Here is a 25,790-nt window from a genome sequence, read left to right as displayed (position 1 = left end):
AAGTGTTGCAAGTATCAAGAAATGATACCAAAAACAAAAAAAAATGAAAGGAAGCATCTGCTTGCTATATTACTGAGGTAACATTATACTGTCAAAAGACATTGACAAAAACATTAGCAACATGTGCTAAAATGTGATCCCTGTATTCTGATCACAAAATCTACCATTAGTCTAGCTATTGACTTCTCTGTACAAAAATAAAATGTTGCAAGGGCAATTACAAGTCACAAAAATGCCATAAGAATGGGTTGAACCATTTCACAAAGTTAGATTGAAACAAAAATATTATCAGGGAATTGTTGCCTTATATGAAGCATTGCGAGCCACCAAAATGAAGAATCAATATGGAGTAAAGGTGGAATAATGCAATGGTCCTTGTTGGAAATCTGGTCTCTTGATATGCTCCAGAATTGGAGTCAGCTTCAACCCAACAATATGTAAATGTTGGTTTGAGTGCCCGTCCACAAAAACCTCCGTAACCTGGCCAAAGTAAATCATAGAGATATTAGAGAGACAATCACTAACACCTGAAATACCACTAAAACCTACTTTAGTATTTCTAAAAAGATCAGATGATTGTGCGTTTGTGCACCACAACAGCGTATATTATAGTCCCAAAAGAAATTAAGTCTATTTTGTTGAAGATATCAGATATGCAAATATAATCTGACTGTTCACCTGAAGCTGGGACTTCGGGGCTAATTCTTATACTCTGACAAAGAAACTTTGATCTTCTTCAGTACATGTGTGTTTTCCAACACTTATTTGGACTTAATCTGAAAGCTAATACAAGTAGCTTATTGGAACTCATTATTCTAGATTTACAAGGTACTTTGTCTGAGTTTATATTATTTAAAAAGTGAGAGCATATAGACAGGGTATCACTGAAAAAACTTTCTCGTAGTATGTACATGCAAAATACTCTCATAGAGAGGGATAGTTATGGCATTTCAGCTCGATTGTTTTTAATCCCAAATCAAATGTGGCCAACCTCATTAGAGGAGAGAGTAACAAAAGTAATTGCTTGCTGATATGTATGCTAGTCGCCTAAGCCATGTGCCTAAAAATTTTCACTAAATTTATACATTCAAGAATACTAACACACGCATAAAGTAGTACAAACACAAACCTGGCCTTGTTAATAATATGGTGTAACCAACGGTAATAGGAAACCAGGCCAAATAATTCCCACTAGGCATTACAAGTTATGAGCAAGGATTAATGTACCTGTGTGCAACCAAAAAGTTTGAGCAACCTGAGAGATAAGCAGCTATCTGCAATTAATCCCAGTGCCTCGTTTGTAAGGAGACGGCACCAGGAGAGATCCAAGCTCTCAAGATTTTTGCAACGCCTAGCCAGAGAAATGGTGGTATTCTGACCAACCTGTAGAAACAAACATATTCTAAGAATCCAAACTATAAATGGATCGTTCAGATATCTCAAGGACATGCAAAAGAAAGAATGGGCATCACCTTGGAGATGTTATTAAGAGATAAATCTATCAAAGATTCTCCAGAGGTTTCAAGGAACGCAGCAATAGCATCATCACTGTCACAGAAAGGATGCAATGATCAGGGGATTTTGCCCTTGAAATTAACCAAAATGAAGATAAATCACAGACGTCGATATTCTACAAATTTATAAGACACCGCTAACAAAGTCGATGATTTAAAAAAAAAAAAAAAAAAAAAGGCAATGTGCTTGTTACTTTGTTAGAGATCATCCTATTGTGGATCCATGGGTTTAAATAGAGGACTCTAAGATTCTATTAAGAATAATGAGTTCAAGCCAACCAAATAAAGGAAATCGAGAAATTTACTCCCTCCACATTTTCCCACACTTGCCTTCACCAACTATCCAATATTATTTGCACAGGCCTTAGCAAGTAAATTCTCTCTCTTCAACACGGCAACACCACACTTTTCTCTTAATTTTCATCTCTATCCATTCCTCTTAGAATTGTGCCAAAGGCAAGTGTGCATATAAAAAGATAGAGATAACGAATCACAAATAAGCAACCACACATATCAATCATAATTTATTTACAACAGTGAAAGTAAACCAAGCAGCAAAAATGGAATGAAAAACCTTGACAAACCTGAACAATCCCACAAGACCCTGATGGACCCAGATGCACCAAAAAATAAAATAAAACTCAAGCCTCTCCAGACAATTTCCTACATACATTCTTATAGTCTAAACGTGTAAACTGAAGTACAACTGAGAACAAAAGAGTGTTGTTTGAAAAAATGACACTAAAAGCTTAACAAAACTGATAAGATAGCAACAGGGTCAAGCATTAAATAACTGAAGCATCAAAAATTACCTGAATGGAGAACGACAAAGTTTCAAATCTTGAATACTGCGACAGCCATTTGTAATATATGCCATGCCAACATCAGACAACTTCCCCAGATAGCTAAGATCGAGGACACGTAACTGAGAACACGTATTGGCAATGACCTTCAGAGAAGAATCGGTCAAATTTCTGCACAAAGAAAAGGTGGTGAGCAGGACATGCTAATTAGTTGAAAGACCACAATGGAGGGAAAAACTTGCCACATATGTTTGACAAGAGAAGCATAGCAAGCTGAAGATATTGATCCAATTACAGGAAGACAAGAAAAAAATAATAGTACTCAGGAGAAAAGATCAACTTACACACAGTTGGCCAAAACAAGCTCCTTCGTGTTCTGACCGTTTTCCCCAAATAATTTTTTTATAAATTTGTCAGAAACACTGACTATGCCCCTGAGTGACAACACTTCCAATGCTTTCAGCTGCTGTAGTTTAGGAAGGATACGCATTGCATCTAAAGTCTCACAATCATCAAGATATAATTCTTGCAAAATCAACCCCAGTGAATTAGCAATACTGTCAATGCCAACATCTGTCAAAAGAGTGCATTGACTGAGATTCATAGATCTCAGGGCAGGGGCGGATGAAACAAGTGCAGCAAGGCCAGCATCTGAAATACGGCAACCACCTTTCAACGATATAGTTGTCAATGCTTCCAATCCTTTTGGTATTAAAGCCTTGCGCAACAAAGAGTCAGATACACAATGTCCGCACAGGTCAAGTTGTAAAACCTAATTTTATATGGAAAATAATAATTAGCATTACAATATTTGCTTAATGGAAAAAGATGTGATCATGAAAGAAAGAATGCAAAGCTGCTTGTCTTCCCATTGTAGAGTGTACTAGGACTAAAACAAATCTACTTTTCATATACAAGGAGAAACCAGGTTGTTTGCTTAACTCCCAATGGCCAAGTTAATAACATCTCACATAATAAAGATGAATATGCCATTGCTTTTGAGAATCAAATCTAGCATAGCAAACTGCAGGATGACTCGGGTACATGTATTACAATTAATAATAAGAAAATAGACACCTGACATGAAGCTGCACAACAGAAGGGCTTGCAGTCTAGCTAAAAAGCAACTTTTCCAAACATATACACACAATCAGCTAGAAGGCGAAGGAAACATGAGATCGCAGATACCAATTAGTATGCTTATAATCAGCAGGTAAAGCTTAACTTCTAATATTATGGCCATGGCACAAGTTCAAACATAAGTAATAACCAGGTAATATAACAGTATGAATGTATGATAAAGTCCCAATTAAGCTCATCTCACACATTTGGAAAAGAACTAAGGATATACAAGCTACTAAAGCTAAGAAAATCAACTTCAATTTCACCAATACATTATAAAAAAAAAAAAAAAAAAGCACAAGGAAAAAGCAATCCAATATACCGTCATGATTTTAGTGTCACAAGCTTCAAACAACTTCTCAAACACACGCTCTTCTAGCCACGAACAGTCGCTAAGGCGTATCTCTGAAGGAGACCCGTCAAGAAGAAGACCGAGAAAATGTGGATTCATCTTCCTAGAATCACAAAGCAACCGACTAAGCTTGTTCCTCAATGCATCAGGGACAGTATCAAGAGAAGTGATTGCATCAACATTCTCTGCCAGGACATTCAAGCACAAACTTATCAATGAAGGGGCCTCTCGCTTCCTGCACTCAAGGTCCCTTTCTTTCCTAGGAGTCCAAGATACCAATGGAAACCCTTCTTTAACAGAACTCGAATCACGTGCTTGACGACTCGAGTTCTTCTCTCTATCCCTTATAATTTTCATGGCAGTTGAAAATGGTCCGGGCCAATCTTCAACATTCCCAACTGGTTCTTCTGCTTGAATTTCTTCATCATCATCGTCGTCCTCATCATTCACATCATTCTCTTCTTCCCGAGCATCAAAAAAGGCATACTTCGAAGCATTTCGCCTTGCTATATCTTTATGTTGAGCCCTCAAATCCTTAGTACGCTCCTCAAGTACTACATTCTCATGAACATCATCATCCATCTTATTCACCAAACCTCCCATCTCACTACCAGCCATAGAAAGTTGAACAGCTAAACCCAATTCTACATCATTGAATTCGCCATCGCTTTCGGACTTTACACCTTTCCCCTTCTCCTCTCTACTAAACCTCCCTGAAATTGCACCTTTCCCCTTCTCTTCTCTACTAAACCTTCTTCTTGAGCTCTTCAATCTCTCATTCTCTAAATCATCATCCACCTTATTCAAAACAGCTTTTCCTTTTCCCTTTCCCTTTCCCTTTCCGTTTCCGGTAAGGTAATCGCATTCTTCCATTAAGTTGTTCAAATTTTCCATCGCTGACATAAAACCAAAGGACATATTTCTCTCATTCTCACAATCACCATTTTCTTCAATCAAAATGTCCTTTCCCTTTCCCTTTCCCTCCTTAACAGAATCGATTTCGCGCTCATTCGACAAATTCCTCACTACCTTCATCCCTGACCTTAAACTCAAACACCCATTTCCCTCTATCATTGCCTCATCCTCAAAACCACCACCATCTTCAATCAATTTACCCTTTCCCATTCCCTCTCTACTAGAATCAATTTCGCCCTCATCCCCCAAATTCTTGGCTACCTTCGTCCCTGACCTTAAACTCAACCACCCATCTTCTTCCTCCGAACAATCAAAATCCTCCCTTTTCAACTTCTTCAAACACTCTTCTACAATAGAATCACAATCAGAAACCCTAACACTATTCTCATCAAATGAACTCAACCCTAAACCATCAAAACAATCCACATCTTTAACTTCATCATCATCCAAATGAAATGGCATCGTCTTACCAACAGTCTCATTTCTCCGACGCTTAGCGGTGTAATCAGAAGCCAATTTCCGGGTATTCTCCTCGGAATTCGGCTTCGAAGCGAGACGATTACTTCGACGAATAGGTGGGGCCGACATCGAAACCAAATTGGACTCAAAATCGACGGAATTAGGGCTAGAATTGGTCGAATTTGCTAATGATTGAATGGTTTTGGAAGGAGTTGTGGGTTCAATAAACCCATTAATTTCTAGGGTTTTGGAAGAAGATTGAGGGTTTGGAAATTGGGGAATTTCTCGGGACCTGAGAACCGGCATTTTGGGAAGGGAGGAGAGAGAAAATGGGAGAGGAAAGAAGAGAGAGAAAGGCAGTTTTGGAAGAATGACCGGAAAACGGCTCAGGAATGTTGGGGGATATTGGAGTGATGTTGTAAATGGGAGTGTTGGTTTCTTCCTCTAGAAGACTTTTATTTCCCGCCAATTATTGTGACTTTTTTTTTTTTTTTTTTTTTTTTTTTTGGAAAAATACTAGGGTGTTGTTAATTTTGATTAAGATTAAAATTCATTTATTGGATTGATTTTGATTGGAACCAAAAATCGAAAATAGTAAATTGTGTATTTATATGGTAAATATGGACTATTTTCCTACTTTATAAAAAGTAGAAGATTGCGCTTATGAATAGTGCACGGACATATATGCCCTTCAAAATGTTTGTTTATGTTCCCCATATATAATAATAATTTCTTACATTTATGTCCTTCCACGTGTGCAGATGTAATAATGAGTGTTGAGCTTTCTCTCCCCTTACATTTATGCACTTTTATATTAAGAAAATTTCACAAGAATAATCCAACCTTTAATTTAGCATGTTCTCCCAAAATAATTCAACCTTTTGATTAACCTTGAATAATCTTAAGTTTGCTACTTATCTTCTCTTACCAAACCTTTTTGACCGGTTATCTGAACTTCAGGTTACTTTTTTATTTTTATTTTATTTTTTATTTTCCTAAATTTTCCCTGCCTTCTTCCTTTTCCCCTCTTCAACACTATTTCAAGCTTCCAATCGTTAACAATGGCTCCTTCACCTCTCTCAACCTTGCCGCCACTGTGCACTACCTCACCTCACCTCACTGTTAGCCTAACCCATTTTCCCATCAATCAGCCCGCCCCACTAGCACCTCCTCTCCCTGTCAACCATCCCTCCACGTGCCACAACCTCGCAATTAGCCCGTAACTTAGCCACCACCACCACCGCCACCACTAACCCCACCCAAACCCACTCCCACCAGACTCAAAACCACCAATCCCACCTAGTCGAAATCACCCATACCCGAATTCACCAACCCATACCCGAAACCCCAATTCTACCTACCCAAAACACGAAACCCCAACTCCCACCAATTTCCTTCTCTTTTCTCCCTCTCAATTGAATTTTGGGCTGAATTGGGGCGGTCGTAAGCCGTTGATGTTGTGGGTGTTGTTTTTGGTTGTGGGTGGGTCATGGATGTTGTGGTGATGCCGGTGGGTGTTTGTGGTGGTTCTAGGCCGTGGTGTTTGTAGTATTGTGATGGTGTGTTGAGTGGTGTTGGTGGGTGATAATGGAGGAAGGAAGAGGAGAGGGAAACAAACAGAGGGGAAGGAGATAGAAGTTTTTTTTAAAAAAAAAAAAAAATCAGAATTTAAATTTATTATTTAAAGAAAAAATAAAAATTTGACCAATCAAAAATTGCCACGTGGATGGTAACCGGTTAAAAAGGGTAAGGTGACCTGCTGGGGTTGCTAGGAGAAAATATATAGTAAACTTAGGATTATTCAAGGTTAATCGAAAGGTTGGATTATTTTGGGAGAATGATACAAAGGCTGGATTATTCTTGTAAAATTTTCCTTTATATTATAACTAGATAATGCCCGAACCATGCTCGGGTCTTAAATTAATATTGAGTATTAATTAAAATATAGAAGTCCCTATATAAATACAAGTCAATAGTCAACTCTTTCAAAAAAATAAAAGTCAATAGTTAACCACAAATAAATAAATAAGGAAGTTTATAAATAAATTAATGATTTTGAAAAAAAAAAAAAAGTAGTATTGTTTTGGAGGGAAGAATCCCTCCAAAAATTATCTCACGTTAGTACGTACTATATTAGTCTCGTGCGATGCACGATTTGAACAAATAAATTTTCTATATTTTTTTATTTTTTCATATCAAATTAAAGCAAAAAATATCTCAAAACAAATAATACATCAAATATTTAAAAAGAAAAAAAATAGAGCTCATAGAAAAATTGAATGATGAAAGGAATACTTGAGGAAGCCGTTCAAAAAAAAAAAAAGGAATACTTGAGAAAGAAAAATTAAATCATTATTGTTAGAGAGAATAGATTGTTTTTTAGAAATTGATACTAATAAGAATATAGCTTACCAAAATTTTAACAAAAAAAATTATAAAATGATGACATCATTTATAGGTTTACAAATGTGGCTGGCCACATGGTGCGTCAGGGGTTATTTGTATGGTGTTAGGGCCTGTTCTCATTAACTGAACTTAACTGGTGTTAGGGTCTGTTCTCATTGACTGAACTCAGCTGAACTGAAGTGAAGTGAACTGAACTGAGCTGAACTAAACTGAACTGAACTGAACTGAATATTTTATAAGAGAAGAAAATTAGGAGCTGAACTGAACTGAACTGAGCTGAGCTGAGCTGAACTGAACTGAACTGAATATTTTATACGAGAAGGAAATTAGGAGCTGAATTGAACTGAACTGAAGTGAGCTGAACTGAACTGAACTGAACTGAACTGAATTTAATTTCAACGTAAGAGAACATGCCCTTACTTGTATTCTGGGGTTACTTGTACGTTGTTACTGGTTTTTGCCAGGGTGTTACTTGTATTTTGGGGTCACTCGTAAGGTGTTACTGGTTTTGATCAGGGGTTACTTGTAGGGTGTTACCTGTATTCTGGGGTTACTCGTAAGGTGTTACTGGTTTTGATTAGGGGTTACTTGTAGGGTAACTTATACGAGTAACCCCAAAATACAAGTAACTCATACAAGTAACCCAAAATACAAGTAACCCCTGACAAAACCGATAACACCCTACAAGTAACCCCTGCCGCACCATGTGGCCTGCCACACTGAAAAACCTCTGTTATAGTTTTAGAGGGAAATTTTTTAATGACAGCATGATATGTGTTTAATTTTAGAATAGGAAGATGTCAGCGATTGCTATTTTAGTATTAGTTATAGATTTATAATATAGGTAAATATATTATAGGTAAATTTAAAGTTCACATATATATATTGCATTGTTGAATAATTGCATAGATGTTTCTTGAGAAAAAAATTGTAAACAACTAGAAAAGTCGTGTAGGAAAAATGAAAAGTTTAAATACAACCCAACATACACATTCCATTAATTTATCAAAATATTTTCTGTAAAACCCAATGTCGTAAAGAGTTTAAACACAACCCAATATAAACATCAAGAAAGGACAAGCCACTCCACGCGCATCGCACGCGTTGGCTGCCGTAGTATATTGATAATTAGTAAAACTATGTTTTCAAAACTTGTACGAAGTATGAATCATGTAAAACTAGTTCTGAAATATATATATATACTAGATGAAGCCTGTGCGATGTACGGTTTGTTTGAATTTTTTAAAATAATTTTTTTATATATATTTATGTGCTAAAATTTGTTATATATTTTGATAAAATTCCTGATATCAAAAGATCATATTTTATATTTAATTAATTTAAACCGGGAAATCTCATTCGTCAATTTTGCTTACATGACATTTGAATTATTTAATTCTAAAAGAAAATAATAATCTCTTATTTGATTGGCTACAATTGGAATTTATAACCCTACATGGCGCGCTAAGAAAATTAAATCTTATGTGGCTCTCTAAAAACTCGGGAAAAACTCCCATATATATATATATATATTAGATTAGATTTTTTTAATAATCGCATAAGGCTATAAAAATTTGCAACATATTTTAGCTTGAATTTGAACAAATTAGATTTAGTGAGAAATTTGGATCGAATTGCATTGAAAAATTGAAAGTCAAATTTTCCTTTGAATTGAATTAGATTTGGCCTAAATCAGAATCAAAAATCGAATGTCACCCCTAAAAACTATTACGAGTATGTAGTTTGGATAATACATACACTGATATATACCTCGTATTATAAAGTGTTGATCTTGTGGCCTGAAGTATACATTAAAATCTTAACCATAATTCATATATGTTTAATTGTGTGTTCAATGTACCTATTTAAAAAAAAAGTTTCATGGTTAATCAAGTTTAATCGGGGTTTGCAATCACATTTCCATAAGATAATCAAGCTACTTTACAATCACATTTTTGCATTCTGTTGAATCTGCTCTGTCCATAACTGCTAATAGCCTCATGAGAAGAGAAATGTAGGGCTTCCCAAGTTAAATGATGATAAGGATGAAGAAGAGAGAGTTGCGATGTTGAATAGATTCAGATCAATGAGTGATCATTAGGTTGGTTCTTAAAATTATGATTCCGTAGCTTAATTATATTTAAATTTGTTTTAAATTTTAATTTGAGTATAAATACAACATTATAATGTTTCATGTAAAACAAAGTTATAAAAATAATAGATGAAAAGGAAAATGCTTTGAATTCACCTCTTATATTATAGTGAAAATTTAAAAATTCATTACTAGTTACAGGTGTTATACAAATCCAAAGATTTTTTCCAAAACCCCTATATATTATTCAATGAAATATATTTTGTATAATAGTAAACACACCGGTTAAAATCCCTCAAAATCATATAATAAATGAGTTGTGACCCATTGTCGTTAGCAGATTAACTGCTCTTTTCTGTATTTCTCACCTTTTTTTAGTTTCTTTTATTTTCAAGAACAATATCTCTCTTTCACTTATATTCTTTTTGTCTAATTTCGACGATAACAAAATATATTTACCTTAATTTACCATTGGTTGGAAAGATTTTGTCGGTTGTCGGATCGATACACTTTTAATTACTTCGATAACGATCTGTTTGTAAATCATGGAAGGAGATAAATTGATAAACCCCAATTTAAAATGAACCACTTCCAAACGTTCAACAAATTAACAAAATGTTTTTGTTACACTTAAGATATGTTGATCTATAAAGATGTGTATGGTTATACTTTCTTTGGAAGCTTTATTATTTCCTCCCAAAATATTGTGACGGTTCATGTTTTTTTTTTAATCAAATAATATTCGAGAGCGTTATTTGTATTTTTTTTTAATGTTCTTGCTTGTATATATTAGGATAATTTAATAAGAATATTCCAACATTTGTCTCGTTCTCCCAAAATAATACAACCTTTCAATTAACCCTAAATAATCCTAAATTATTGTGTATTTTCCAATCGCTTTAAATCGTCTACAATAAGCCTTTTTTCGACCATGTAGACAACCCTAAACCCATCTTCCCCACTTGTAGGGTAAATAATAAACATCACTGTTGATATTAGCATAATCATTATTTTTTCATAGAACCGGCAGGAAAGCTCTAATCACTTAAAGTATACATCACTCTCAACATTACAATTATTCAGTATGAATTTGAGCATATTCATCTTTTGATGAAGTATTCTCTTCTGACAAGTAATTCACATACTCTAATCCCCAATAACTTTGATAAAATCAAAGTTGCACAAACACCCCAAAATCATACGTAACCTCGGGGATTTTTTTTTTTTTTTTTTTGGCAAGGTTGTTAAGAGAATGATAAAGGCAAGGAAATAGTAAAGAAATGGTTACACAATATTTAACATATGGGAAAAATTATAAAGAAAATCCACGAACGACGATCACTGAAATGGTGAATAGTACGAGAAAACTCTCACTATAAGGAGTAATACAAAAATAGAAATAGTCGAATCAACTTCATAGAGAGAAGGTAAATTGGTAGAGAATTATAAAGAGGTGAAAGGCTTATGTGTATGGTATGGCTTCTAGTGTGTGTATGTACCTATTTATAGTTGTAATGGAGCTTGGAAAAAATAGTTGGAAGCTAGATTATAGAAATTCCCTCATTATTCTTGTATCCGTAATGTGGTAGAAAATTCACAAATCATATTTCTAGTTACTTCCAATGTCAATAATTCTCTAACTTTTTTTTTTTGTGGCTTGCTTGATACAAGTTAACAAAAAACTATAGGGAATTGAGAGCAATACTAACATGCTACATGTATCCAGAAGCTTCTAGAACATGAAGCATCAAAATAATGAGCCTATTAAAATTAGGGCCACACCCAAAAGGGGTTTTCTCAAAAAATTAGATCCATTCACAAAGTCTAATTGATATTCTGTGATGGGTGAATAAGAATATAGCAATACTAGCGGTGCTCAAATTAAATTAAAGTAAATAAAACAATGGTATAAACTGGACACTAGATGGAAAAAACATCGGTCAAATGATAAAAACACATGGATTGATTCACTTGTAAAGAACGTGATTGATAGCTATCTCTTTGGCTATGTTAGTTGTACTCCAAGCTATGGAGCTTCCATAAACTGAAATGAAGGATTTTCTATACAATATAGCTTCTACATGCATGGCGAATGCTCTCCCTTTACATACACCACATGTGTGGAATGGGATATAGTAATACTCTTTCTCCCATTCTCTTTATCTATTAATTACGGTGTAATCAACTAACTTTGAAGATCAAAATTAACCCAAGCCAAGTAGTTAATTACGCATGCATGAGCACCTCTCCTTGCCAAGCTCGTCTTTAATATATCGCTATTTCGCTATTGTAAATAGCTTCCACAAGAAGATACGCCAACCTAAGCTAGTGGTATACCATTGTGATCAACAAATGCATGTTCTATATGGTCAATCTACTTTGTTATTTTAAGAAATGTAGACATGTCAAGTTTCGATAATATACAAAGTAAGAAGTATATGTTAACACCTTAATTACACGTACAATAAACTCTTACATCGGAAAACTATTTACGGTAAAGGAGTGCCTTGCTCATTAGTTGTGTCATACTCCCTCCGTTTTTAAATACTTGCTCCATTTCTATTTTTTGCACTATTCATTTATCCTACTTTGACAAATATTTGTGATTTATACATAAGAAAAAATATAGTCTTGTGAGTACTTGTTGGAATCATCTCAATGAATAGATTATTAATTTTCAATTGTTAGAATTTAAACTTATTGATAATTAAATATATTAGTGATCAAAGATTAGTATCGATATGCGTGTCCAAGAGAAATGGAGCAAGTATTTAAAAACAGAGGGAGTAGCTAGGTAGGTCGGCTTTAAGAAATTTCTTCACAAGTCACCCCATAAGTTAAATATCATTGAAAAAAATGTTGTCATTTCTAGTCTTTGGTCTTGTGTCTTTTTATCCCCTTTTTGTTTTTGAATATAAGTGTAGATAAAGGCAAATCATCCATCTGCATGTATTATGCATAAAACTACTCCGTAATAGCTTACACAAATTCACAATTGATAGAGAATATCCATAGAATATTCTCATCCTAGGTTTAAGATATATTTTGTATAAGATTATCTTTGATATCTGTACATATCTTATAGTTACCTAATATGATTAGGTTTCTCATTGTAACCCTATAAATATTGATCAATGGAAATCACTCTATCAAGAAGTTTATATTATCTGACAACAATAAATTACCCCATATGTAAAGAGATAGTTGATTCATTAAAGGATCCCCTTAAAAAAGTATACAAGTAAGGGCATGTTCACATTTACTTAATTTCAGTTCAATTCACTTCATCTCCAATCAGTTCAATTTAGTTCAGTTCAGCTCTAATCAGTTCAGTTCAGTTCAATTCAGCTCCTAATTTCTCTGTCTCATAAAATATTTATTTCAACTCAGTTCAGTTCAATTTAGTTCAGTTCAGCTCCAATCAGTTCAATTTACTTCAGTTCAGTTCACTTCACCTCACTTCAGTAAATGTGAACAGACTCTAATTGTTTTTCTTTTTTAAAGGAACAAGTAATTAGTTAACTATATGTGTCATAAGCTTTATCAAAATAATTTACATCGATCTTGTCGTTTGATGAAAATTCCAATATAAGAATGATGATGTCATTCCCTTAGCTTGTGTCTTTTGTTCCTCAATCCATTCTCCTAATAACTACATTTCATTTTCACAACATGAAAAGTGTGTTGTTTTTCTATGCAATCTTCATTCTTAATAAATACGTATAGAGTAGGATGCATGCATGGACCACGTAGAAATGGAGTGCCAATCAAAGCTATACCAGTATAATAGCTTTATTAATCGGTTGATATCAAAGTATACAATTTTTTTTTTTTTTTTTTTTTTTTGATGTAAAACCTCAGTTATATTTCATTTAATGCAAATCAATTTTATATGCAATGCAAATGATTTTTTAATTTTTTATGGAATAAGAAGGGGTGATTTCATTAAATAATAATAGTTATTCGACACTTACAATCATCCCTTAATACATCTAAATTCTCAATACATCTAAACTTTGCATCGTTCTTGACAAAGCTCCATTGATGTATAGTAGCAAAAGTGAGAAAACCTGATTGATCATAAAGATCTGCAAATTTGCAAGACGAATCTTCTAAATCTGCACCCGGCCCCTATACCAACAAACTTGCAATTATTCCACTAATTTGGACAAATTTGTAAGACGAATCTTCCAAATTTGTATCCATGCACACACTAAAAAAAACAAACAATACTAAACCCTACATGAAAAGACCAACTAAACCCTACATAGAGGGATTGACTATAACCACCGTACCGATGGTGATCTTTGTTGGCTAAAAACATTAAAATTAAAGAAGAATTTGGAACTTACCATTGATAAAAATCGATGGCAGCTCTTAGGTTTTAATATGGTGGCTAGCTTTGAAAAGAGAAAACAGTAAAAAAAAAAATTTATTTTTTTGGTTATATATAGTAGTCTATGCCATCGAAGTGATTTAATTCACAGGTATATCAATACAAATATGTTTCTCCTTAAAAATGTGATATTTTGAGTTTTTAAAGTTGGTAAGGGGTAAGGGGTTAAACCCCGTTCTTTAAAGTTGATCTGCTAAAATCTGCTTTGTTGACTCAATTTGCTCTGTTAGCACCTGCTTTGCTATGCTCTGCTCGGCCCGGCCCAGAAGCTCAAAAGAACATAGCCTTATTTGGCCAGGAGTTACTCACGGTCAGGTACGGTGTTACTAAGTCGATCAAGGGTTACTAACTCGATCAGGGGTTACTTGGTCAGCTAGTGGTTACTCAGTTGGTCAGGAGTTACTCGGTCAGGGATCGGATTACTCATCGGTTAGGGGTTACTTGTTGTGTAAGCTGGCCACACGGTGTAGCTAGTCACACACAAAAGTTATTGTTGTACAATTATACCATCTAAAATGTTTATTTACTTATTTACCCTCATTTATATTAATTACTTTTTTAATAAAAAATCTTTAATATACACTGTCTGTGGAGGTTTGGACATATATACCTAAAAATAACCTCTTTTTTTTAGTTTACACGTTTCTTTAGTCAACTTTACCCATACACAAATTCAACCATTAAAATATTTAATTAATGATAATTAAAAATTATGAAATTTTGAATTTTTTAAAATATATATCTTAACGAATCTAAGGGTCTGTTTTGATTTACTGAACTGAGATGAGCTGAACTGAATTTAATATTTTATGGGAGAAGGAAATTAGGAAATGAATTGAACTGAACTTAAATTAAGCTGAAGAGAACATGTCAACAAGATCCCACATAAATATATTTCTAGTTACATATAAAGCACTAAATACAGTCAAAGGAGAGTGTGTGAGTAATGCTAAAGTTAAAACGTGTCAGCTTAAAAAAATAAAGGTAGTAATTATTTAGGATTTATTTACAAATTACAATATCTTCCCTTATTAATGTTGTCAACAACTAAATTTGTAGCACAAAACCAAACGGAAAAAACTACCGTTAGTCATATATGACTAGCTATGACACACGTATTGTGTGGTTAGCCGCTATACTATCGATAAACATAACTACGATTACATGTTGTAGTACAAGTTTTTTAGGGTCTGTTCTAATTCGTTGAAAACAATTGAATTGATAGAGGCTGAACTAAGTTAAAATAAACGGTTTATGAGCGAAGGATATTAAGAAGTGAGCTGAATTGATAGAGCTGAACTAAACTGATTTTAAAATTAAGCCGTCGTAGACCCGTAGCCTACTAGTGGTCATCGTAGTAGGATTATTTACCAAAAAGCAAAGGAAAAAAAAAACTCATCTTTTCTTCTTCCAGAAAAGGTCGTGCCCAATTGCAATTATGAACAACACGATTATACAACTACTTTAATCATATTTTTCAAACATTACCATTAAACAACTCAAATTATTCGTTTAATTTCCAGACATCAATCATATGTTCATATCATACATTTAATACAACTATACCGCGTTTTATACCATTTTCTCTCTCCTCCCCAATCGCTTTCTCTTCAACCTTCACTTCCTCCATTAATGGTGAATGGTCCTCCATTAAAGCTCCACTCCTCTTAATCAACCCCCACTAACATCCAACTTTCTCTCTCCTACAAAACCCTTTCACCATTTTCATGGGTTTTCACCATCACCGCTCTTCTTCTACCGATAATGGCGTCCCTCAAATTGTCAACAGTCCTCGCTTCTCGAGCTCCATGACACGCCGAGCTCCTTCCTTCAAACGCGCTGCCAATTCCGCCGCCGTCAACGACGCTGCTTCGACTAGCACCACCCCAACTGGCGGCGGAAATTCTCTCTCTACTCACCATGAAATTGACCTAATTTTGAACTCACCCAGATCTGATCCTGCTACTACGGCTCTTTCTCCTGATGGGTTTGATTCGTTTTGTGAAAAGAAACAAACCCAGAATCAGAATCATTTTGGATTGCTTCATCATAGAATTAAGAAGCATTCTTCTTCTGTTCTTGGATCTGATGCTGTTAAAGGGGTTGTTGAGCTTGGTTTTAGAGAGAGGAAGAAATTAGGTCAATGGATGTTCTTTCTATTTTGTGGGGTTTGTTTGCTTTTGGGTGTTTTTAGGATTTTTGAACATGGGTTATTTGGATCTTCCATGATTGATTCAACTCAGTCTAATCTTCAGGTAATGCTAGCTTTTTAGTCATTAAACTACTTTATTTAATTATTTTTTATTGTTATTTTTGTTGGGATTTATGTTAAAAATAGATGGGTTGATTTATTCTAATTTTAGTGTTTGATGAGTTGTTAGTTAGTTGTTTGTTTGATTTCAAGTTTTGTTAGTACTATGTTAAATTGTTCGGTAAGTCAATGGAATGGAGAATAAGAGGGGTAGGTGGTTTATTTTGGCCATGCTAGTATGCTTTGTGACTTGTGTGTGAGCTATGAAAACTTGTAAAGTTTAAGGAAACGACTTTTTTTTGGAAAGCACCTACTGGCCGAAGCATATTCTTGTTAGTGACTATCATTTCTTATTTGAGTGAATTATGTATTTCCAAATGGTGCTTACTAGGATTATGTAGAATTGCTAATCTGAGTGGTTGACCTATAAAGCAATCATCTTCAAAATGTATTGTAATTAAGTATATCATCGAGTTTCGGTTCTTCAAAATACAAAAGGAGTTGGATCAAAAATGGACTATGGAGTTGGCATGTATTAGTCTATATTAGTATTTGTACTTAGTATTTGTACTAATAGTAGTAATGATTGAAAAGTAATCTATACAGAATAACTTGATAGTTGGTAACTAAGCACTGTAATGTAAGTCACCAATTTGTCATTTTGGGATAGAATATGAAGGTAGGATTGTAGGAATAAGGAGTGGAGGAATAGTATAGAATGTGAGGGAGCTTGGGTGAGAGTAAACAAATATCAGAACATGAAACCAAAGAAAGAGAAGCTTGGGTGAGAGTAAACAAATATCAGAACATCCTGTTTCACCATTTACTGTATGGTTCAGGTGAAGAAATTAGAACGAAGATGCATGACGAGGTGATATCTATTCCTTGACCTTTGTATCTTTTTAAGTAAGTCAAGTAAGTGGCTATGGGATTTGATGGGGGATAAATGGATAATACACTTCTTAGTGTTTGAATCTAGTTTAACCTTCAAGATCTAAAAGGAGGGAAAATCTGGAGTAGGTAAATATGGATAACAGTGAATCCTTCATGACTTCGTGTCCATAGGATTGGATAAGTCATCAATTTGGTAATTTGGAATGGATATGTAGGGTGAGAAAAAAATGAAAGGTGGAAGGGTAATAAAATCCAAGGGAGAGGAATTCCTCATTTTGTGTTTGCGTTTTACATGAAATGCAGAGGAGGACTGAAGGAGACCTTTAATTTAAGATGAAACTATGTTTTTCATTCAATATTTCTCTATTCCCCCATTTATTATTTGATTCAAGTGAAGACATTGGGATGAAGATGAACGATAAGGTGATGTTTAGCCCCTTGACCCCTCCATCTCTACAAGTATTTTGCAGGAAGTATCTGTGGGATTTGGCAGGAGATCTTCTCTTTTCTGATTTTAAGAATCTAGTTCAATCAGTTCAAGCACTAAAAGATGCAAATTCTTTGTAATCTTTCAAGTCCTTAAGTTGGTAAATACGGGTGGTACTGTTGCCCTTATGATCTCAGGTCTATGGCCTATAGGTTTGAGTACCTTTACTTCTGTACTGTCTATGTAGGGTAACTATTTAACTTTATAAGAAAGATTCTCCCTGGTAATGTATAATAAAGTCGAGGCTATTCGACAATATTGAAAGTGACCTGCATCTTAGCTGTTTTCTTGTAACTCAATGCATAACTAAGCATGGACATGCCATGCAAAATTTTGTTTGAACCTCTTGATATCACAAGGGCCTCCGGGTTTCCTGTTTAAGGGTTAAACTTGGTTAATCTTTTTTTCCTTTTTCCTCCAGTAATAATTTGTCTGTTCTTCTTGTTAGGTTCATTCTGGCTCCCAATTCCTTCATTACCAGGCAGATCAAAACGTTCCTGATTATAGCTACAGAGAAGGAGAAGGTGTTAGACAGGAGAGCGGTGATATTGAACGGACTCTGATGATGGTGGCCTCTGGTGTAGTGAGTACTGAAAAAAGTGAGAGTAAAGTAAGTTCAAAATATATATTTTTTCATTTTTAACTCTCTAATTTCTTTCACTTGTTGTATCACTCATGCTTAGATCTATATTGTAGTGTGATGACATATGGTCCAGACCAAGCAGCGGAAACTTCAGCCAGTGCATTGATCTGCCAAAGAAGCATAAAAGTATGAATCTGTGCATAGAAGTTGTGCATGTATGCACATGGTTTTTAATCCTTTTTGCTGTATATTTTATAAGAATTATCATTATCTGCGGGAATGTGCTCATTTTTTATGTAATGGGTCCTCACTATCATTTGTTTTCCTTTGGCAGAGCTGGATGAAAGGACAAATGGTTACATCCTCATAAATGCTAATGGTGGCTTGAATCAGATGAGATTTGGGGTATGGTGGTTGTTTGTTTTCATGGTTCTAATGTAATCAATAAGAGTTATTAGCTTTGACTATGATCTCATAAGTACTAATTTTAGAGTGCAGATCTGTGATATGGTTGCTGTTGCTAAGATCATGAAAGCCACTCTTGTTCTTCCTTCTCTCGATCACACATCTTACTGGGCTGATGAAAGGTAACATACTCTTTTGTCTACATTATATCCCAAAAATTTATATTGTTAATGATGTTCATATCCTCACTCAACACTCAGAAATAGCCCTTAGGTCCATGTTCCTTATCCAAGTATCGGTCATACCAGTCAAATATTGGTTATCCTCGTGACATTCATGAAGGAGAAGGCTCGGACTTCTCATACCAGTCAAATATTGGTTTTCCTCATGACATTCATGAAGGAGAAGGCTCGGACTTCCTAATTACCTTTATACATTTTTTTGCCAACTTAGATAAACTGAACAGAGTTTGATTCTGGATAAGATATTTTATACTCTATTGTTCCCTTATTGTTATTTGTAAGTAGTGATTGACTTGGAATGCATTAGCCTAATCTTGTAATAGACTAGTCATGCATGTATTTGATACAAAATGTTTGCCTGTAATCTTCTCTTTTTCCTTATGTTTGTGCCTATGCTTCTGTCCTCGTGTCAATCTTTCTAAGACTAGCACTCTGCGCTCAAAAAAAATTCTGCTATTCCTTGCATATTTTGATATTACGGAGTAGCTTCCTAAAACAATAACTGCATGCATCGCAAAGTGGATTTACGACTAGAATTAACTGATTTTCTTATGCATTGACAGCGGGTTTAAAGATTTATTTGATTGGCAGCACTTCATGGAGACATTAAAGGATGAAATCCATATAGTTGAAGCATTACCAAAAGAATTTGCCGATATTGAGCCTTTTACAAAAACACCCATATCTTGGTCTAAGGTTTGATAAAGACATTTATCTTTCAAATTATACTCTTTTGTTTAGTGCTTTAGTCCTCCTTTCTTATCTTAATAACAAAAAATAAAAACTGTGCTTAGATTCTGAGAGCATGAATGACCAAAATGCTCTTTCTGTAGTCTTCATATAGTAAATTATGCTATTATGATTAGCATTTGACTGACACAATTATATATATTAGGCTAGCTACTATAAATTAGAAGTCCTCCCACTTCTGAAGCAGCACAAAGTAATGTACTTCACGCATACTGATTCCCGGATTGCTAACAATGGTCTCCCCAATGGCATACAAAAGCTAAGGTGTCGAGTTAATTACAGGGCATTAAAGTACTCATCCCCCATTGAAGAACTTGGGAAGACCTTAGTTGCAAGAATGAGACAAAATGGAGGCCCTTATCTTGCTCTCCATCTGAGGTTAGCTCTGTCGATCCCATTCAGAGAAGTGCTAGTTGCACTTGCACTTTTATGCTTCCTGATCAATAATACATGTATTCCATGTAGTTTACTACACTGCTTATTCTCAATTTTATTTTGTTCTTGTTTCATGTTAGGTATGAGAAGGATATGCTTGCTTTTACCGGCTGCAGTCATAATTTGACTGCAGAAGAAGATGAAGAGCTTCGAAAGATGCGGTATGAGGTCAGTCATTGGAAGGAGAAGGATATTGATGGATCAGAGCGGAGGAGACTTGGTGGTTGCCCAATGACCCCTAGAGAGACTGCCTTACTCCTGAAAGGATTGGGTTTCCCATCCACCACAAGAATATATTTGGTTGCTGGTGAAGCTTTTGGAAATGGAAGTATGCAGTACCTCACAGATGAGTATCCTAATATTTTCTCACATTCAACTCTTGCTACAGAAGAGGAGCTGGAACCTTTCAAGAACCATCAAAACATGCTGGCTGGTATAGACTATGTTGTTGCACTTGAAAGTGATGTATTTGTCTACACCTACGATGGAAATATGGCGAAAGCAGTGCAAGGTCACAGGCGATTTGATGGGTTTAAGAAAACCATAAACCCAGACAGGTAAAACTTGCTTTTTCTTCTGGATATATATTATTATATATATATTTTTTTTAATATAGTTTTTTGGTGATCCTGTTCTAGGCCATTTCTTTTAAAAATCCTACAGTATATGAAATTCTTTAAGATTACCATGATAATGGACCTTAGTAATTAGTGTTTTGTTCTACTTTACTATTTGTAGATATTTCAATTTTTTTTTTTACTTTCTTAAGAATTTAGGATTATATATTAGTGCCTATATAAAAGACATTGATCTAATAAAATCTTGTTCTAGCCCCACTTTACTCATATAGTTAGAAAGCCTGTGCAGGATGAATTTGGTGAAGGCTATTGATGAATATGATGAAGAAAAGCTCACTTGGAAGAAGTTTAGTTCAAAAGTGCAAAAGATGCATAAAGACCGATTAGGAGGTCCATATTATAGGGAATCTGGGGAGTTTCCGAAATTGGAGGAAAGTTTCTACGCAAATCCACTTCCGGGATGTGTATGTGAATTGGCAAAGAAATAGTGATCTGACTAAGTGTTTGTTTGAGATAAGTAAGCACTCGGAGATGAAGAATTCGAAGATTGCTGGTGTCTGAACATCATTCTGGGGAAGTTGATTCCTGAGATTCTGAAACGCGGAAGACCCAACTTTGTGGATGTGGAACTCACTTGAACATGTTGCTGGGTACAACTCCTTCAGCTGGGTGCGGAATGAAAACTCGTGAGCTTGTGCTGATGGACGTAGGAAATTGTGGAGCAGTTCGGATTGATTATAGTCATTTCAAAGGGCTTTATGAAGAAGGGAAATATCAAAAATGATTTCCCTGTAATCAAGAATTTTGGGGTTTTTTGCCCCTCAGTGATGACATTTTTTTTTTCTTTCTCTTTTGTTTGATACGAAATATAGTGTAGGTACTTTATTAACACGAAGAAATAAAGTCTAAAGTAATTGTTTGTCACCCAGACTAATGGAATATGGTGACTATTCAAGCGAATGACAATGAGCCAATAAATTTGCTGCTTGATTTTATGTACACAATTAACTAGCCTTCTGGCCTGTGCAATGCTTATAGGTGTACAATGTAAATTTTTATTTTATAACTAAATATGAATAGTTTATATAGAAGAAAGGGGTGATAATTGAGTGTCGTAAAAGAGATTAAGTTAGAAGAAAGTGAATCAAACAACTTTCATACATATATTCAATTAAAACTAATCGGGAGAGGAGCTCTAACCATCAGAGCAATCTTTCACTCTCTTCCGAGTCTAATTTCCCATGTGATTGTTCTAAATTAACAACCCGTACATTGTTTGCTACTATGTATAAGTATCTAGTATATTTTCCGCAAAATATGTTGATATATGATACGGAGTATTTTTTCTCATTTGATATAAAACTAGCGTAAATTACGTTTCAGGAGCCAAGGTTGTAAAGAGGATTGATTATGATTATTCAAGTTTGTTTCAGGTTTTACTCCCTCCGTTTCATATTAGTTGCAACTTTAGGTTATTATTTGTGAGATATAAAATATTGCAAATTTGCAACTAATATAAAACGGATGTAGTATCCTAAAGTTTTCATTGTGGGCCCATAACCCACTATTACAAGTTGACTGATCGATTCTGCTGCATAATGTGTATTAAAGTTGTGGTTGATCAAGTGTTAAAGGTTATTGTACTTAATTAAAAACATGAAAATGTCGGACTGTTACACATGGTATTCTCATTACAATGACTAATTATACATTAGCATTTATCAAACCGTTTATCATCAACCATATGAAAAACACATTTTCTTATAATATATATTAATTAATGCTAAATATTTTGGGATATTGCTTGGGCCAAAAATTAGACGTATTATACTTAAAAAAAAAAAAACATATGGCCCAATTTTAACAAAGTAGAATATTGACCCAATTTTAGCAACGTAGAATATTGACCCAATTTTCATTAAAGATGTAAAATATTAATAATATAAAGAATTAAAAAAATAAAAAATCATGGTCAACATATATACGGAGTACTAAGACGAATTTAATTACATTTACTGATTTACATAATCACATTTGTTTACTTATAAGCAAATCTATAAGGTCAAAGTACTTTTTACAAAATATGTATCTTTTCTTTCTCTTTCTTTTTTTTGGGGTGTGAATGAAGCTACAAAAGCAATGTTAATTATAAATAACTCTCCGTAAATAAGAGTGAGGGACTTTAACTTGCGACTTATCGTATATTAAATATTATTACCTTTTTTTTTTTAGAGGAAATATATGACTTTATTTACTTACCTAACCCCCTTGGTTAATGCCAATTCACCCAAGTTTTAAAAGTTATTACCAAACACGTTAAGATCATTTTGTAAAAATTGTGCAATATTATCAAGTAAAAGTAATATTTTATAACTTGTGGAGTACAAAATTCCATGAATATTTAGCTTTTATATGAACCAAACAAACACTACGATATATGTTAAAGAAACAACTAATCACATCATCAATTAAACAAATGAGAATTTATCAATCATCACTTGACTAACTTCCTTACTCAACCTCTTCCCTTTTCCTTTGCTTATATTTTCAGAATTCCAGTTAACTTTTATTTTAGACTTCAATTCCACAAATAAAACACGTTTCTCTCCTCTCTCTTCTTTTATGTAAAAAAAAAAAAGGAAAAAAATTACCGAAAAAGAAAGGAAATTCATTGGAGGAGCAGCAAGTCAACTCATGCAAAGGTTGTTCTTTAGGAGCCGGTCAACGTGCCATCATCAACTACATTGAAATTTCTGCAAAAAAATTCAAGTATTTTTTAAAAAATAATTTATAGTATGCATTTTGTGAAACTTATTATTTGGATGAATTCGGTCTTTTCTTAATCAAAGAGCACGGTTCAATCTTCTTCGTCGATTACACTGGCAAGCTCTCTTTCCATCTCTAGTGTTTTCTTTATTCGTTCATGTCGTGTTGAATCAGATGTCAGCTAGATTAGTTGGTTATGTTATTGGATCAAAATTATGAGATTGAATAGTGTTTACAGTTTTACATGCCTTTGTTGACTTTCTTTGTGTCAAAAACATATGTTGTGTCGTTGAGACATTGATTGTTTTTGAATACGTTCATAGTGGTTTAGACAATGTTACACTTTTTTTAATTTTCATGTTTGCAATAGTTTGATCGTCTTAGTCTTTCATATAATATTAAGTGAGTATTCTATGTAATTCTCTAACATTCTTTTTATTAACGACAAATACACATTTAAAGAGTCAAGTAAGAAATTAGAGGGTGTAAGCTTATAATTAGTTTAAAATTATTTAGAAATTGATATGAATAGAACATACGTAATACAAAAGGAACCACGTCACATAATTTAAGTGGGTACGCATAGAAAGAAGATTTTGACACACTCACTATTAGAGCATTTTTTTTTTCTACTCTACTCATAAAGAAGAGGACACAAATAAATCACGAGAATGTCAAATCCATTTTTTGTTTGCATAATAGGGTTACTTTAGGTAAGATGATAATTTTCAAACAACTTTTTAAAATGAAAAGAAAAAAAAAATTTGCTAGAAGAGGATGGTGATTGGTGGATATATAAAGCAATTTTACTACCAAAAATTAATAAAAACTTTTTGATAGACTATTCCGCACCTTATTGGTCGTTTAGTTTTTTGGGGTAGAAAGCTGTTTGGTTGTAAGTAATAAGTTTTACTTTCCAAACAACTCCAATTTTTTTCCTTCTTAGGTGTTTTTAATTTTTGATTAGGGGATTTTTATCCACCAATCACCGTCTGACAAGTGGACCAACCAGGTTCCGCCACGTGTCCTTCACGTAGGTCAATAGGAGCCTGCCACGTGTCAATCACAGATACGTCCTCTACGGACCAATTGAGACACGCCACGTGTCCACCCATGCCAAATGGGAAAACCGGCCAACAAGGCCCAATCCTGTTTAGAGGCCCGGTCAGCCCTAGATTTACCCTAAACCTAGAGAGTGGCACGCTTCTCAAGACTATAAATACTTAATTAATCCTCATTAAGAGAGAAGAAGAAGAACAGAACAGGAACAGAAACATTACGGAACACACTAATAACCGGCTGATCTCGCTAACAAAGCAGATTACCAACATTAAACACTCTCACCTAGAGAGACCTTATTACTTTAATTTCCGCACTTATTACTCAATCAGGTACTAACTTGACCGTTGGAGGCGGAGCTCTCAGGAGTCTCCGTTATTTTGCAGGTACAGGCGTCCGGTTCCAGTCTCGGAATTGTAACTCTCCCGCAGGACATCAGAAAACCCCGAAACATTTGGCGCCGTCTGTGGGGAGAGTACTTCGGAGATGGCATCCAAGTCTGTACCGACTCCTGAAGAGAGGCGTCCCCTAGACGACCCTCAAGTTCAGTCGGACCATGACACCGAAAGTGAATTTGAAGTTGAAACTCATACAGCTCCAGACGGGACCCTAAGGGCCCGACGTACCCGTCATACCGAAAGGAGGGAACGGGAGCATCTTCAAACAGGAAGCGAGCCAGCAGGCGCACCGCCTGCTCGGCAACAGCCGACTGATGGGTCTGCTCCCATCACAAGGAACGAACTCATGACCTTCATGAGGGACTTCAAGGGAGAGATTCAAGAGTTGATCAACAAGAAGCCGCCTACTTCAGTCAAGGAGCAGTCGGCCAAGAAACCTTCCACTTCACTGAAGAGGAAGCCAGTTCAAGGGCGAGAGGCGACTCCTCATCCTAAATCTAGGAAGCGGGAGCCACCTGCCCTTGATTTCACAAAATTCCGTTATCCTACAGGAAATAGGAAACCGGTTCGTCATATTCAGGCGGACGGGTCAAAGCAAACATTCACAGATGCTCGGCTACTGCTAGAGCAGAAGAAGAGTGACCGATTGTCAGAGTCGGCTTCTACTTCAGACTTTCAAGACAGTTTGCGAAATGCCTCGATGAGGCATACTCAGTCGTACCATGAGAGTCAGTCAGGCGGCACCTCCCGTCAGTCCGGCTTTCATAGTGCCCAGGCGGTACCAAACTTACCATTTGTGCCGCAACAGTATTTTATGCAGCCACCTCCATTTGGTGGACCTGCAGCAAAAAACGTCCAACCTATGGACTGGCAGCTACGGTTG

General features: G+C 35.1%; 2 protein-coding genes across 2 annotated transcripts; one reads left to right on the top strand and one right to left on the bottom strand.

The window, feature by feature from the left end:
• Positions 1-44: 44 nt before the first annotated feature.
• Positions 45-5,666, bottom strand: LOC110715982. Its single transcript, XM_021894604.1, has 6 exons — positions 3,762-5,666; positions 2,662-3,089; positions 2,327-2,488; positions 1,473-1,548; positions 1,228-1,383; positions 45-480 (listed from the first exon to the last, which is right to left on the bottom strand). The coding sequence occupies exons 1-6, from the start codon at positions 5,469-5,471 to the stop codon at positions 340-342; spliced, it is 2,673 nt and encodes an 890-aa protein (XP_021750296.1). The 5' UTR covers positions 5,472-5,666; the 3' UTR covers positions 45-339.
• A 9,771-nt stretch (positions 5,667-15,437) lies between these two features.
• On the top strand, positions 15,438-21,692 carry LOC110715981 (uncharacterized protein At1g04910-like). The gene is made up of 9 exons (XM_021894603.1): positions 15,438-16,314; positions 18,140-18,301; positions 18,388-18,460; positions 18,609-18,679; positions 18,773-18,861; positions 19,485-19,617; positions 19,817-20,049; positions 20,187-20,663; positions 20,974-21,692. Exons 1-9 carry the CDS (start codon positions 15,787-15,789, stop codon positions 21,170-21,172), a joined length of 1,965 nt encoding a protein of 654 aa, XP_021750295.1. The 5' UTR covers positions 15,438-15,786; the 3' UTR covers positions 21,173-21,692.
• Positions 21,693-25,790: the final 4,098 nt, after the last annotated feature.

This window comes from Chenopodium quinoa, unplaced genomic scaffold, assembly GCF_001683475.1.
Source record: "Chenopodium quinoa cultivar QQ74 unplaced genomic scaffold, ASM168347v1, whole genome shotgun sequence".
NCBI lineage: Eukaryota > Viridiplantae > Streptophyta > Magnoliopsida > Caryophyllales > Amaranthaceae > Chenopodium > Chenopodium quinoa.
Note: the sequence above shows the minus strand (reverse complement) of the source record. Positions and strands in the feature narration are given on the sequence as shown.